The 16251-nt window shown below is 40.5% G+C and overlaps 2 protein-coding genes across 3 annotated transcripts in view; one reads left to right on the top strand and one right to left on the bottom strand.

The window, feature by feature from the left end:
- Positions 1 to 2589: 2589 nt before the first annotated feature.
- Positions 2590 to 8745, bottom strand: RPS24 (ribosomal protein S24). The gene is made up of 6 exons (XM_086466377.1): positions 8656 to 8745; positions 8112 to 8177; positions 7336 to 7545; positions 6747 to 6857; positions 3659 to 3694; positions 2590 to 2777 (listed from the first exon to the last, which is right to left on the bottom strand). Exons 1-5 carry the CDS (start codon positions 8704 to 8706, stop codon positions 3692 to 3694), a joined length of 441 nt encoding a protein of 146 aa, XP_086322503.1. The 5' UTR covers positions 8707 to 8745; the 3' UTR covers positions 2590 to 2777; positions 3659 to 3691.
- An 848-nt stretch (positions 8746 to 9593) lies between these two features.
- POLR3A (RNA polymerase III subunit A) overlaps positions 9594 to 16251 on the top strand; it is a 38551-nt gene continuing 31893 nt past the window's right edge. For both annotated transcript variants that reach the window (XM_086466427.1, XM_086466428.1), the window contains exons 1-9: positions 9594 to 9637; positions 10194 to 10329; positions 10856 to 10993; positions 11522 to 11693; positions 12677 to 12831; positions 13766 to 14005; positions 14931 to 15093; positions 15285 to 15421; positions 15960 to 16063. In XM_086466427.1, coding sequence (XP_086322553.1) covers positions 9594 to 9637; positions 10194 to 10329; positions 10856 to 10993; positions 11522 to 11693; positions 12677 to 12831; positions 13766 to 14005; positions 14931 to 15093; positions 15285 to 15421; positions 15960 to 16063 — 1289 coding nt within the window. The remainder of the gene's footprint in view (positions 9638 to 10193; positions 10330 to 10855; positions 10994 to 11521; positions 11694 to 12676; positions 12832 to 13765; positions 14006 to 14930; positions 15094 to 15284; positions 15422 to 15959; positions 16064 to 16251) is intronic.

The raw sequence follows: 16251 nt of genomic DNA, 5'->3' as shown, positions 1-16251 counted from the left end.
GTGCCAAGATCAGCAGGTAATAAAAGGGTACCTTTAGCGCACAGTAGGGAAAGAAGTGGATTCCTGTTTATTGATGCTTTCCACTTAATTGTTTTACCTCCCACAGGAAAGGGGATTAACCTAGAGTCTTCACAGCACAACATGTGCATTAAACTTCTGAATTACAGAACATCTGCTACGCACTGCTTAGATGGTAGTGTATTGAAGGCAAAATGTTGGCAGAACAGTAACTCCCATGAAGAGCTGCTTATGCCTCCAGACTGTTGAAGCACCAAGATTTCAGATGACAGCTATTCAATTGCTTGCCATTTTTCAGGTGGAATGACAGGAGAAAAGGACAGCCACATCAACACAGGATGTTGCAAAACAGTGGGAAAACTCAAATAGGGTGATCTGATCAGTTAATTCTGGATCACTTAAATGTCGTTGTCCCCTTGCCCAATTTTGTGCTTAATGCCTCATACTGCAAGACAGGAGTACAGCTTATGAATATGTGGTTATAATCTAACCATGCAACAAGAAGAGTCAACTGTTCTATGGATTCACTAGCTATTTTTCGCCATCAATCTTAATTCATCAAAACGGGGCATCAAATAACAAATTATGGCACCAAGCAGTAAGATAGCCTATATCAATCCATCCACTTCGAAAAGTTTCTGTACCTCATAAATGAACCTCTAATGAACAGCATGGAAGACATTACAACATTGAAGAACGGAACCTTTAACATTGCAACTCCAGGACAGAGGTACATGCCCCCTGGAACAGTGCTGTTTATTATGTAAACTCAAAAAACATCGAGACTATGGAAGACATACATACCTTCATCCCAGCCCTTACAGATCCCTTGTCAATCAACAATCACTTAAAAATAAGGTAAGGAGGCTTCTGAAAAGAGCAACTAGAATTTGTGCCAGCACTCTAGAGCTTTAAAGTAGTAAACATTTAAAAAACACTAACTGTATGGTCTTCACTGCAACAGATGGTTTCCATTCAATTCCAAAAAGAACGAGTGAACAAAAATATCACTTCCAGGCTCATATCCTAACCACAATTATTTTTAACGCATATTTTCAGAGCTGACCTCTTTGGCAGAGGACAATTCAGTTTCCTTTCAGCCTATTTTATGAGAAATTGCTATACAAGCCTTTGTCTCTGTGCTGCTGCGCTCACACCACCCCGTAGTGATTGTTCAATGATATTTAATGCTTAATATTTAAGCATGACTCATCTTTCCTTTGACATTAAACATTATATATGGGTTTACTGCAGGTATTACCTCTAAAAGAGGTAACTCTAAGGTAACCTAACTCTAAGCCTTGCATGCATAACATTTACTCCATACCCCTTATAATCTTTTCAGTTGTCAGAAATTTACTGTCACCTACTCAAAACCTATCTAGAGACTCAAAAGTTCAGTGCAAGTGCTGCATCAAAGTAGACAAATCCCACTTTTAATAGCCCTCTAGCAATTCTTCAGAATTTAATACACTTACAACCTTTGAGGAGAACATTCAATAGGTACCCCTTTTTGAAGGTCTGTCTGCCAAGTAGAAAAGACTTAACTTCCACAGGACTTCAGAATCAAAATTATTTTAAGAGCAATTATTGCGTTTCACCATCCCCTTAGACTAACATCACTAGTCCACCCATGTTTAAAAGAAACTGGAATACTGATCCTTTCACTAAGCCACTGCCTTCTAATCCCAGTTAGTAACCTCAATAAAGGCAGAAACACTATAGCATGAGGTACAGAAAATTTACTGTACAGGTAGAGGTGCGATGCTGCTGAATGCAGACAACAGCAACCCCACTAGTTCAAGCCTGAGACTGAAAGTACTAGAAGAGGCATTAAGTGCTTTATCTATACCTACTAGATCTTGTACAAAGTTATTGTGACAACAGCATCCCCTTCCAATCACTTCAACAACTCTACTTGTAGGCTTGTTACTTTTCCGCCCAAAATGCCTTACCTACGTTACAATATGCTGCCTCAGTACTAAGGCAGTACAACTTAAAAATACCGTACCTAGATAATAATCAAGTCCCAGCCTTCAACACAGCTGCTACAGCTGCCCAGGCTGTTCCAGTCCTATTTAAAGAATAAAACTTCTATTTTGCTTGCTACTTGAAACACCTGCACCAGAATGCCCACACTTTCTAACATAGAGCCTGCCTCATCCAGCCACTAACCCATCCTAAATGATTCCTTTAACACTATCAGACGAAAAATTAGAGGTGTACTGCGCAGTTTGCAGACCAGAGACAGACCCCGGAGCCTGCCCTGACAACTCAGGAACAAAAGACAAGTCATGCCTGACTCCATCGGCAAAAATCTTAACTGTGTAAGTATGCAGCTCTGAGCATCTCTGTTTGCATGGTTTTTTCTCCCTTCAGTTATGTCCTACGGGTCTATATAATATAGGCAAACAAGCACATTCTTAAAAAGGACTTTCCAAACCACAGTTTGAACACCAGATGACAAAAGCACACCTACCTCCATGAATTAACACTGCCTGCTTGCAATGAGGTTATACTACTACCTGTAGAAAGCTCTGATTTACTTCAAATTGATACTCAAAACAGGAGTTTAATTATGAAAAGATTTTAATACAGTGCAAACAGTGCACCAATCTTGATTTTCCCAAACTTTACAAAATGGTAGATTTCAAATCAAAACTAAAGGTCAAACCAGCATTTTATTAACATAGTTTATTTGATGTTAAAGTCAGCTTCTTTCCAGAATAATTCTGTGTTTCTTCATAGAATGATGCAGTCTGTAAAAGAAGAGATAGATCAGTGCTACATGATTAAAACATTTGTTTTACACTCATACTTTTAGAAAGCCTGAAAAACTTGTTCCCCAACAAGCCAGTGAACCACACTGCCATTCTTAGAAGAACATAAGGTTCAAACTTCCACAGTACTGCCATGGGAATAAGTGAGAGCCTAGAACACAGCATTTCTGTAGAAGAGCTCCGCAAACTACAACTGCTTTGCCAGCTTTCTGTTGAAGACATTATACTCACTACATCAGCTCCCAGACAGACTGTTTAAGTTGCTCTAAACTGAGTCATTCAGACCATTTGTAATAAAACCAGAGTTTTGTCTGTAATGGTTACTGCCCATGGCACATCCAACTCAGTTATGTTTCTGCAGCAAAGATATAAAAATATAGTCTAGGATTCATCTAGAAGAGTATCAGGTTCGTTTATAAGGAATTTACTTGACATAACAAAATAACAGAAATTTGTCCCTAAAATAGAAATTGTACTACTTCAATCTAAGACAGTAAAAACCAAGGTCTCGTATCCTCTCTTAGAATACCTACAAAAGGAAAATGCAACTCTTCTTCACAATAAGACTAAATAAGCAACAGTTCTAGCAACAGTAAAGCTGAACTTTCTGATTTATTATTTCAATCTTTAAACTAATCAAGTATTTCATGTAAATGGAAGTCACATAAATTATCAACTCAACAGTAAGCACAACAGTGATTTGTAAATATTTAAGTCTTTCTTAGTCTTAAAACTCTTGCACTGGGTTCTATATTTGCACAAGTACCACAGCCTTCACCAAAATCAACATTAGACCTACGCCATTGTCATTACTACAGGCTACTGAACGTCTACCCTTACAAAGCATTCTGAAGTCATACCTGTTGTCCATTTTCCATCCAAAGTATGTTCATTTACTGAAAAAGAAAAGCATTAATAAGAATAGTTGTATCAAAGTTCTACTACCATAGCAGATGGAGCTTTGAGGTTTTTTACTGACACTCACAATACGCTTTTTTCAATTACCACAGTGAAATGCAATAGGAAAACCTCAAAGTTTTGACTACCGTGGAGGTTGAAGAATTAAGACTTCACACATTCCCTCAAACTCAAAATTGGACCTAACAATAGCAGTTTAGAGCTTAAGTAATATTTAGAATGCAAATGCATGTTCAGTTATACCTACAGGCTACACTGGCTTAAAGTGCCTACCCATCCACACCTCCGATCAGTTATTTTTTTAAAAAACATTTCTATTTGGAAGGCTCACAGGTCAAAGGCTGTCACGAAACTACAGCTGTGACATTAAAAGGTAGGGTGGGAGGTTTTTTTGTATTTCAATATCCCAAGGTATATGGGTCACTGCTCTGAGTGGAAACACCAGGTGAGGGACATCTACATCTACTTGTTGCAAACTTTGATGCAAACTCCAACTGTAGAGCTATAGAATATACTAAATAACAAAAACTACTTTAAAATATTTCTCTTTCAACTGTGGGGAAAAGATAACGGGAATTCTGAGGAAGTGAGAAGTGAAAGGAAGCACCAAAAAAGTTCTAACAGTCAGACATCAACACAGTTGATGCCTGACTGAAAAGTTCAAGAAAACCTATTCAAGTGCGATTCACCATCTCAATAGTTTTCATGACTACGTAGTACATAACTCTTACAACAATATAGACTTGCCCGAAGAGGTCTCAGGATCAAAAGCCTACACATTTCCGAGAGACAGTTTTCACAGATTGTATAGGCAGAGTACAACACATATCCCACGACTCCCATTAAAAATTCTTCCACATGGCTGCAACAACGGGTGATGAACCATGCCACACCATTATGTCTAAACATGCATTTTTCAAGACAAAGCTTTAAGACACAAGTGAATTCCACAAGCTTTTTTCTGTGGTGCAGCAGAGAACTATTCTCAACCAAGTTTTCCAGAAAGTACGTAAATTAATTTGTCTTTAAGTTTAATGCGAAGACACAAAGATTACAAAACTGGTAAACAAATAAGATCTAAGCCATGCATAGTTATCAACTAAAAGATAATTTTAGAAGACATTAAAAGTCCTTAATCAAAACCACAGTTCACCTACTACTGAGATTACATACTAGTTTGATAAGCACTTGATACAGAAGTCACATCTGCTACGTAATTATCACAGCACATGATCCTGGTCTTAAATTTCTGAAGTGTTTATATACTTTAATTTCTAGGAAGTGGACAGCTTTAGTAGTTCAAGTGAGAGTCATTTAACCATTTTGCATTAATACTCAACAACAGCTACCTTCAAGTGCAAAATTCTTGAAGAAGTTCATCCATAGCACTGATATCAGTGCAACACTAAGTGACTCTCCTGACATTGACAAGAGGGCATGTGTTAGTGTTACTACTATACCAAATGCTAATTTGTGCTGTTATACTGTCAAAAATTCTTGGACTTCAGTATTAAAACAGCATTAATGCAGAAAGCAAAAAGGTTCCAAATCTTACCTAGTAGAATAGTTCTCTCATCTAGCAGTTTACTGGTTTATATGCCTCCAGTGATAACAATATTTCACTTAAACACTAAGTAAAGAATCTAATTTCAGAGATTTCCAATTTCACTGTAATTTGTGTCTTAACTTGGAATACTGCAGGCCAATAGTTAAACAGTTTAATGCTGACAACTCTGTCATTTCCAGCCACCATCTCAAATGCAGTAAGCTGTGATATGACTTAGTTTTCATAAATACACACAACGGTCAAGTAATACATGCAACTGCACTGTACTACTTTGAATCAGAACCTGGGGTGTTCTGAACGAAAGCCTCAAATCCCAATTGCATTAAGATTCTTGGATGTCTTCTCATTGGAAACTCCTTGTTTTAATGTTGTTTCACTAGTTTCAAAAACAGTCATGTTTGCTAATAGCCACATTTTATTTCCAAGTCGCACAGAAAGAAGTTCATTGTCGTTATCTGAACCCTTACAGGACAGAAGCAAGTTTAAAGCAAACATGTATGTATGCAAGGCAGTACAGTGCTTCATTAAAAAGACACATTCAGTGATGTATAATTCAGTCGCCACAACCATGCTCATTTTCAGTACCTGCTAGATACTTCATTTCTGATGGAGAATTCCAAGAAAGTAGGAAAAAAAGCAAAAGTGAAAATTACTACAGTTCAAGATGTCAAGGCACTTTAGCAGCTACAGCACTAAGCACCATAACCCATCACCCTCTCTTTCCCCTTGTCAAAACACTTGAAAAAACCCACTTAGCTGCACAGCTCGCTCAGTATTTTTAGAGGACAAAAAGCTGCCAAGGAACATGACTGTCTTCACACCCAGGCTATTCCCCAGTTTTGGTGGCTTTTTTGTTTAACAACAGAGTAACTCTGCCTCCCTCCAAGCTGCTCCCATCAAGTTCCAGCCACAGCCCAGTCAGCTCCCACCAGGGTAACACTCCACTATCTTGGGCACCAGTCACTTAGACCCAGGACGAAGTAGGCATTCTACCTTACTTCTGTTTACACAGTCCTCATTGCCTACAACACCACACACATCCTTAACAAAACCTTCTCTATAAATAACACCATAAATAATAGTAACATGGTGGAGAAGCATTAGATATTTAAGTAGTCTGAGTAACGAGTGTTAAGATTATCTAATTTGTATATTACAAGATGGAGTTATGTGATTAGAGCAATATCATTAAATTTATGAAAGTTTAGTTTCAGTTCAAGTGACACCTAGGAAACAGTCATTTAAGAAGCAGTTTCGTGTTGTATCAGCTAAGCTTGCAGCAGTGAGGAGCAAAACTAAGCTACTGAGCTGATAAGCTATACAACACCACACAGATTACCTTCTGTTATCCAGTAGAATAGGTGAAAAAAATGGAAGAAAAACAATGTTATTCTGTGAAGAATTTCTAATCAACATTTCAAAGGCAACATGCTCACTCCAGCTTTCAGATATTCTCATCCTACCTTCTTGCCAGCACCAACATTTGCCTTGGCTGTGCCCCTGACTTTCTTCATTCTGTTCTTACGCTCTTTTCGCTGCTTCCTAGAAGTCTTCTTCTTTTCATACAAGCCATGCTATTAAAAAAGAGTTGAAGTTGCATTTAACATTGTTTCACTCACAGTAACTCTAAATTTAAGTTCTATTATTTCTGCACTCTTCAAATATAGTTTAAATTCGAGTTATCACCTTAGTGGTGACACAAGTTCACTAATAAATGATTTAACACAGAATATAAGCACTAAACTAGTGTATGGATCAGCCCCAGCTCTTGCACTTGTTCAAGACCTTCAATAGTGGTTAGTTACCTATTACCGCTGAACATCACTGGTAACATCAGTTTTGCCTTCCCAATTCCCCTGTAATACACAATAAAAACTCTACCCTACTTACCAAATGTATAAACTGACCTATGGTATTTTAAGATCTTTTATTTAACTCTGAGTACACCAATAGTACTTCCATAAAACCTCAGTTTTTACAAACATAAATCACTAACGACTAAATACTTCAGATCCATCCCAATTGTTTTGAAGCTACCAAAAAACAACCCACCCTGGCAAGCCTGTGCTTTGGTTCGTTTTTCTTTGCATAGTCCAGGGAATCATAGATCATGCCAAAACCTGTTGTCTTGCCACCACCGAAGTGGGTTCTGAAGCCAAAGACGAAAATTACATCAGGGGTTGTCTTATACATTTTTGCCAGCTTTTCCCTGATTTCTGTTTTGGGGACTGTGGCCTTCCCAGGATGAAGAACATCAATCACCTAAGAAAAAATATTCACAAGTTGCATAAAAGGTCAATATCCAGCATAACAGCGAGGTGGTACAGTCCCACCATGAGCTTAACGCTTAAGCTAACCCACCCCAGCAGCAAAAAGTATTATTAATTTGACACAAAAAGCGTTCATAAATTTCCTGATTCATAGGATGACTTAGGTTGCAAAAGACCTTTAAGATCATCGAGTACAACTACTAACCTGGCACTGCCCTGTCCACCACTAAGCCATGTCCCAAAGCACCGCATCTACATGTCTTTCAAACACCTCCAGGGACAGGACACCACTTCCTGAGGCAGCCCACTCCAGTGCCTCACGACCCTTTTGGTGAAGAAGTTCTTCCTACTATCCAATCTAAACCTCCTGTTCAAACAGCTCACCACTCCACCATCAAGGTTTACCTTCAGCATGCATCAACATTTAAACCTATAAGCTCTTACAACAAGAACTCCAGAGGTTTTAAAGGCCTCTTTCTTAGTAATGGTCACTAAAACCTACTTGCAGCTCAGAACCAACAGACAAATAACTAAAGGCAATTTTCTGTGTTCTTTTACCATCTGCTTGCGCTGAAGAAGCCTGTTTGTCATGAACTTCCTGGTTCTGATGGTCACTGTGTCATTCTGCAAAAGAAAATATACAACAAAACAGAACAATAGCCAGAGACATCATCCAAACATAATAAATACATAAACATAATAAAGCGCATGGTACAGCAACAGTCATTAGCCCCTCAGCTCCTGACAGGGAATTCACAGCTTCACTGGACTAGTGCTGAGCTACAGCAAACACTTCCAGTAATACCCTGAAAAACGGACAGACTCATCCCCAGCTTCCAAACAACACAGCAACATACACATCTTTACCACTCTAAAAAAAGTGAAGCAACTTTTAATGAAACAGGTGGATTACAAGCTTACAAGCCTAAATACTACAATACAGCCAAAGTTTGCTTAAGAAACCTATAAATCAGAATTTCCTTAATACACGTTTCCCTAATGTTTTCAAACAAGAACAGTCACGACACTAACACACGAGTATAACCTACAGCGCCCCTTTAGCGCCTGTTACGCTACTATCAACGCCTCGGGCTGCTCTTACCGACCAGCAGCGCACGGACACAGCAGGCCAAGCACACGCCCCGTCCCACATCCCGGAGCTCACCGCTACCACCCGGCACCGCCGCGCCGCGCTCAGGCCGCAGGAGCGCCAGCTGCAAACGGGAGGACAGGCCCCCGCTCGGTTTCCGCCATACCCCCACGGCCCGCTACGGGCAACCCGGCCCGTCGGGGTACGACAGCTCGGGAGCGCGGCGGGGGCAGGATGGCGGCAGCGCACGGCGGATAACCGCACACCAGTTAGCAACACTCACCATCTTGACGGTAGCCTCCCTGCCAGCGAGCCAGAAAAGGAAGGAGGGCTTCCCTGCAGCCAATCATAAGCGGCGCAGGGGTCCTTCGCGCCGGGGCGGGGCCGCGCGTAGGGGTGTGCTTTCTGGAGCCAGGCCTGGAAGGAGGCTGTAGGAGTGTCCAGTGTGTGCCTGATGCGCGCCGGGGCGGGGGGGGAGGGAGGCAGCAGGCTCGGACCCGCGGCGAAGCAAGCTCCCCTGCTGCGTACCGGTTGGTTCTGCTGCCCCGACTCGCTGCTGCTGACTGGGGCCTGGGCTGGGTCTGTGGTGAGGAAGCCGAACGCAGAGGGATGAAGTGGACTCGGCGGCACAGCTCCGGGCAGCTGGGGGAGCGGCGGTGGCTGTCTTGTAACAGAGCCGTGGGCGGTACCGGAGCGCCCGTGGGCTCCTAGCGTGCTGAGAGCCAGCGCGAGAGACGGCCCTGACGAACGGCCGGGAGGAGGCGGCGCTGCCGGCGGGGGCCCGGCTTCCCCGGTGTCTCTCAGGGGAGGGCGCGGGAGGACCCCAGCTGTGCGCCAGCCGGGGGCGCTGCGGGCGGAGGTCGCTCTGCGCCGGCGGGTGGGCTGGGCTTGTGCAGCCTGGCGGGACGCGAGGGGGCCGCCGCCGGTCCCGTCCCACCCCCGCCGCCGCCATGGTGAAGGAGCAGTTCAGGGAGACGGATGTGGCCAAGAAAATGTGAGTGGGGCGGCCCGTGCGACGTCCTGCGCGGCTGGAGGCTCCTGGGCGGCCGCTCCGCTGCGCGGCGGGGGCTGTGCGGCGCCCCGGCGTTGCCGCGGGGTGGGGCTGGGAGCTGCGGTGGCGAGCGGCAGAGATCTCAGGGTGCGGCCCGACCGCTGTAGAAGGGCTCGGGAAGAAGGTTAGTGTGCAGGGGAGCGGAGGGTGGCTGGTGTTAGGCCTAGTCCACTTCTGAAAGCGCTGGCGTAGGCTGCGCTCTCCCACGCTGTGCGTGGCTTGGCTGAGGCCGCGGGCCAGGCTGGCGGGCGGCTGCGCCTGTGCGCAGCTGTGGGGCTGCCCGCGAACGACGCGTGAATCCGCCAGCCGTAAACCACTAACTCACTGTAAAACAGCCTTGCTTTTTATAGTTACTTAACAAGAACCAGCTCCAGCTATATTGTGAATCAGTTTGGCCACCTTTGTATTGCTTTTAAATACCTGTTTGTGTATATCTGTAGTTATAAGTATTTTTGTGTATGTATGTGCACATACATGCGTGTGAAATTTCCCATCCTAGAAGCCACATCTGTTTTGGCATGAAATCTCCAGAAGAGATGCGTCAGCAAGCTCACATTCAAGTGGTTAGCAAAAACTTGTATAGTCAGGACAACCATCACTCCCCGCTGCAGTATGGAGTACTTGACCATCGTATGGTGAGAACCATTTTTTTTCCCATACCCTTTTTGTGGGATTACTTGGGGCGATTAAGAATAAATTGGGACAACTGAAGTTTGCTGCTCATCCAAAATCCATGCAAATGTGTCTTGAATTTCACAGCCTGTTAGCTGCAGTGACAGCTACTTTCTTCATGCTTTTGGAGGGTTCAGGAAAGCTTACTTTTGAGGCAGGAGGTTGAGTTCTGTCTGTCAGGTTGTTGAGAGACCCAGAGACATCTATCTACAAGATGCCATATTGTAGATTAGTGGCTGCAGATCAGTTGTAAGAGCTGTATGAGTTAACGTCGCTGGTATCAGTAGGGGCTGTGTGTGAAAGACATCTATTTTCTAAAGGATTGGGGTGAATGTAGTGCTGCTGTCATGCTTCTGGTGCTGGGAAAAAGGAGTAAGCACTGTGGGTATGCTGTCAGGATAGCTGATTAGCTTAAGAACTGTTGTATTTTCTATGTATTCAGTTGATTACAGCTAAAATATTTCTGTGTATGTTCCCCTTCTCCCAAAGGGAACCAGTGAAAAAGACCGTCCCTGTGAAACCTGTGGAAAAAATCTAGCAGATTGTTTAGGACATTATGGGTACATTGACTTAGAACTGCCATGTTTTCATGTTGGATACTTCAAAGCTGTGATAGGCATCTTACAGGTAAACATGATTATGATTTGTTGTCAGTTTCTAGTCTGTAAAGAGGAGGTTATCAGGAAAGATGATGCTTGAAATAGTAATTGAGAAGACCAAAATAAGGTTGTATTATAAAGTTTATCTTTACGTATTTTGTGTTTTGTAAAAGGTATTTAAATACCAGTCTTACTAATGCAAATGCATCTGTTTTGTTTTATGTAATCTCAGACTGATTAATTTTATCCATTATTTTTCTGCAGTGGTTTGAATTAAATGTATGCAATATAACTTGCCTTGTAGGACATCCCAGTAAATCAAGGCTCTGCTTCATATGGATTTTTGAGATCCTGCAGAGCTTAGATGAGGATTTGCCTCATTGACTGTATTTTTCTTTTCCCCATGTACTAGACTATATGAATTGATCTTTCAACCAAGGCAATAGCATTTAATTGAAAAAAAAAATGTACTCTGTTGAAGAACTTATGTTATAGTAAAAGAGGTTATATCTCTGTGTCTGTTAAACAATGGTCTTTATATGTGCTTACGTTTAAGATGATCTGCAAAACCTGTTGCCGTATAATGCTGTCAGTGGAAGAAAAAAAACAATTTTTGGATTACCTAAAGCGACCTGGCCTTACATATCTTCAGAAGAGAGGGCTAAAAAAGAAAGTGTCTGAAAAGTGCCGAAAGAAAAACACTTGTCCTTACTGTGGTGCCTTTAATGGTAAGTGTTGACATTAGCAGTTAGTGAAGTTCTCTGTTGTGATGGATTTTACCTTGGCAGCTGTGATAGCATCAAAATCTTGAACATGGTTGTTGGTTCCACAGCTAATGAGTATTCTCTCTGGCCTTCCTTAAAAATCAGGTAATTGCATTCCTAGTGTCAGGCACTGCTGGTTTGCATCTCATTTCTGTGGGATGTAGACATTGTTCTAGTTGCTTGTTTTGTTTCATGTGGTATCTCCTCCAATATTTGGTACTTGAATAGTGGCAAAAAAAACCCAACCCTGTTTAACATGTTTTTCTTTTAAATATTGGGAACTGTTATCAGAGATCAATATCTTAACACAGAAGGATTTATAGACTTTGTAATTTTGATTGAACTTCGGTTTTCTTCATTGTATTAAATTATCTCTCTTAAGACGTGCTTGTCATCGCCTGGGAGGGTATGTTCTTCAGTTTGGCAGTATTTGGGCTGTGATGATCTTGGGGTACACTGGAATTTCTTCTTCATGGCAGAGTACCTTAAGATTTCACATTTGTTTTCCAAAGTACTTTTTTTTTTTTTTTTTCCTTCATGTACGTTGATCAAGTGATACTGCTGTTAAAGGACTTGCAGTGTTACAGATTCATAGTGGGTCATTAATTCAGAACTTAAAACTTCACATTTTTAACTTGTGAAAATTATGGAAGTGTGGGCTAAACCACCTGCTTTCAGCTTCAGAAACTTCATCATAATCAGGCACACCAAGCCAGCCATACAAGGAGACATAACCTGATTGACCTCTTCTTGTCTTGTGAATTTATAAAACTAGTTGTTAAAGCTGATAAAGTTATATTTTATTCTTGTGTTCACTGAAGGTTTAACTAGTTTTGGAACTGTAGCTTGGTTGTTTTAAGTTTTGGGGGATTTTTTTGTTGTTCACTGTTTTTGTTGTTGTTTGGGGGGAAAAAAAAAGGAAACAACCCACAATTATTTGCTTGCAGGAACTGTGAAGAAATGTGGTTTGTTGAAAATAATACATGAAAAGTACAAGACCAATAAGAAAGTCGTAGATCCAATAGTATCTACTTTTCTCCAGTCCTTTGAAACTGCCATAGAACATAACAAAGAAGTAGAACCCTTACTGGGAAGAGCTCAGGTGAATTTTATGATGACTTAAATTTTCTGCTAGTTTTTTTTGTGTGAAATGAAACTCCTCAAAGGTTTTCAGTAGCAGCTTAAGCCTAGTGGTGGTACAAGATTTTCATATACCAAAAGACACTTAAAGAATGTTTGTATTTATTGCAACAATGCTAATGAGAAATTTAGTTTATTGGTATGTTCTGATGTATAGATTTCTGTCTGTAAAGAAAGATGTTCTTGGTGTGTTACGCTTACCTGAGCTAGAAAAGGGAGAAGAAATATAAGCCCATGTAAACTCTGCATGTACATGTAGATTTACTGTAGCTCCAAGATTGTTACAGTACACAGGTTGTTGGGTTTTTTCTTCAGAAGAACTTGAAGTTGAGGAGAGAGGAGACTTAATTAACCTTTTCGTTTCATTCACCGTTGCATTGCGTGCAGTTTTGTTTCCTTTGTTCTTTGCAAGCTGGGAAGATCTCAGGGTACATATTTGGGCAGAGAAAGTAGGGAATGTCTGGAGTTTCTTGTACTACAGCAGTAGCTGTACTAAGAGAGAAATGATTTTTTGAAAAAGTCTAGAAAGTACTGTATTTCATGGGAGTTTGTACTAATAAAATGGATTCGGTGCACTAATTTTGTTGTAAGAGGTTTATTGAGTTGCTTTTCAAATAACTGATATACTCAGTTAACTTGACAAAAGAGAGTAACATAATGAGAAGTAAACACTGATGTATGAGGAAGAGAGGAATGCAATGATACAGCAAGTTAGTATTTGAGACACTAAAAGCGCTGGCTCAGAATAAATCAAAACAGTTTTGTTTACTTGACTAGTTCGTCTTTGTTTTTTAAAAATACTTTATTTTTGAACAATGAGAAAATGAGGGGAGGAGGGAAGCTTTGAAACTGTTACACGATGACATGTTCTCCCCATCCTCCGGTTGGCTTTATAGGAAAACTTGAATCCTTTGGTAGTATTGAACCTCTTCAAAAGAATCCCAGCAGAAGACATTCCTCTGCTTCTAATGAACCCAGAAGCAGGTAAACCTTCAGATCTGATCCTCACGCGACTCTTAGTGCCTCCACTGTGTATCAGACCCTCTGTTGTGAGTGACTTGAAGTCTGGCACCAATGAAGATGACTTGACAATGAAACTAACAGAGATAATTTTCCTCAATGACGTAATAAAAAAGGTGAGTTATCCTTCAAGCTCTTGGAGACTGTTGCCTTTCAAAAGACTTGGTTAGAATTGAATAAAGCAAGTGGTTTTTCTTGTCTTGCTGCTTACAATCTAGCAAGCAGTCTGTGTTGTACTGCTCTGTTGTTTGGCATTTTGTTGAAAGAAACAGAGTTATTTGTTTCAAGTGGAGCTGGCTGACTGGCGGCTTGCAGTATAGGACCTGCTGAAGATCTGCTGGTGGATTATGGGAAACGTTTTTATTCGTTTGAGGTTTTTTTTCTTTTTTTTTTTTATTTTCCCCCTTCCCCTCCCATGCCTATGACCCTTTTTGAGTGGTCACTTACAGTGAAAACATAATACCTATTGGGTTTTTTTTCCATGTAGACCTTCTTCTTTTTAACTGCATCTTTGTCCTTTCTTTATTCTGCCATCTGTACATAAGAAATCAGGTTTCATGGTTATCGAATTAAGACTAGAAAAATATATGACAATTTATCGTTTCTTTAGAAGAACAGCTCCACCAGACGAATATTTTTCAGGCTTTTCAAAACTCTTTTGTCGGGCAAACAAAATCAAGTGAGCACTAACTCTCCTGGGACTGAAAAATTACTGGTGATTTTTCTGTCTGTGAAGTTATATTAGCTTAGCTTCAGTGACTTGGGAAAAATGGAATTTAAACAAACACATAGTTTTGTCAGCATTTGTCCAAAGCCAATGCTGGTCAAAAGAGATTTTTTGCTGGGTGCTCTTGTGAATGGCCGTATGCTATAGCAATATGCATCATGTTACAAAGTTATCTCGCCTGTTTCATTCGTATGTATGAAGATTGTTTTTAACATCTATTTTCAAGAGAAGAGTTGTACATATATCAGACAAATTCTTTGCTAGTTTATTATGTGTTATATTTATTTTCTGAACTGGATGACTATTTTGTTTAGCATAGGATATCGGGAGCAAAAACACAGATGATTATGGAAGACTGGGATTTTCTTCAGCTGCAGTGTGCCCTGTACATTAATAGTGAGCTCTCAGGAATTCCTCTCAACATGGCGCCTAAAAAATGGACCAGAGGTTTTGTTCAGAGGCTTAAGGGAAAGCAAGGTTTGTCTAGAAAGTTGTTTTTAATATTTTTTTTTAATTAAACCACAAATGCTATTCCAAAGCATTTCTCCGCTACTGTTGTGTTGTGCTTCAGTGATGTCCTTTGAAAGATGTTCTAATGTGCTGTCTTAACAAATAACATTTTGAAAACTATTTTTTATAAAAGATTTTTCACTTGCTTATTTTGTTAGGTCGGTTTAGAGGCAATCTGTCTGGAAAGCGAGTAGATTTCTCTGGCAGAACAGTCATTTCACCTGATCCTAACCTAAGAATAGATGAAGTAGCAGTGCCTATTCATGTTGCTAAAATACTAACTTTTCCTGAAAAGGTAAGTAGTGTAGAACTAAAACTTTTTGTATGCCCCCACCCTTTTGTTTTTTACCCCGGACTTCAGTGTTCTCTTTCTTTATAGCCTTGCTATAAAAGGGAGTGAATGTATTGCTTATGTTCAAAATGTCATTCAGCGATGGTTTTCCAGTTCTGTTGCTGATAGTAAATGAAGGTTGTGGTATCAGATATATGCAAGTGCTGTGAAGGCGTCTGGTGTAAGAGAGGAGAGTTTTGCATACTTTTTGAACTTGCAGCTTTATATGATTGTTGGTGTATCTGTCAAAAGAGTGATTGGGTATTTTTATTTCTGAATTTACTTCCCAGATTTTAAATTTAGTTTCACTCTAATATTCTGCTCTAAGTTTGGCTTACATTTTCCTCCTCTATTCCCTCCTGCCTGTTCCCTTCAGAAGTTGGAGGCTGTGAGGGCAATTGTCAATTGAGCCTAAAATTTGAAAACACAAAAAGCCACCACCAAAAACAAGAGGTCCTGAAACTTGTTTCATTTGTTTCTGATTGAAGTCTTTATACGACAGGTGAACAAAGCAAATATTAATTTTATGAGGAAACTTGTCCGTAATGGTCCTGATGTTCATCCTGGAGCCAACTTCATCCAGCAAAGGCACACACAGATGAAAAGGTATCATACTTACCTGTAATGTTTCACTTTTTATTTCTACCCATCAACTTGTTCTTACTGCTGTTTGAAAACTGTTATATCTACAGGGATTAAAACTTATTTTTAGAATCTTTCATAAAGGGCAGTAAGAAAAAAATTGTCATTACCTCCTCAGGTTTAGCATACAATTTCTTTTTAGATAATCTGTT

The sequence above is a fragment of the Leptosomus discolor genome, chromosome 6 (genome assembly GCF_034619465.1).
Source record: "Leptosomus discolor isolate bLepDis1 chromosome 6, bLepDis1.hap2, whole genome shotgun sequence".
In the NCBI taxonomy this organism is placed as follows: Eukaryota; Metazoa; Chordata; class Aves; order Leptosomiformes; family Leptosomidae; genus Leptosomus; species Leptosomus discolor.
The sequence above is the reverse complement of the archived record's forward strand: the minus strand, read 5'-3'. Positions and strand labels throughout refer to the sequence as shown.

Excerpts from the sequence above, each read along its gene's own strand:
- RPS24 (XM_086466377.1), bottom strand. The coding sequence starts at position 8,706 with ATGTGGGACGGGGCGTGTGCTTGGCCTGCTGTGTCCGTGCGCTGCTGG. Across the intron at positions 8,178-8,655 it reads TGTCCGTGCGCTGCTGGTCG|AATGACACAGTGACCATCAG; the intron begins GTAAGAGCAGCC and ends TTTCTTTTGCAG. Across the intron at positions 7,546-8,111 it reads TTCTTCAGCGCAAGCAGATG|GTGATTGATGTTCTTCATCC; the intron begins GTAAAAGAACAC and ends ATTTTTTCTTAG.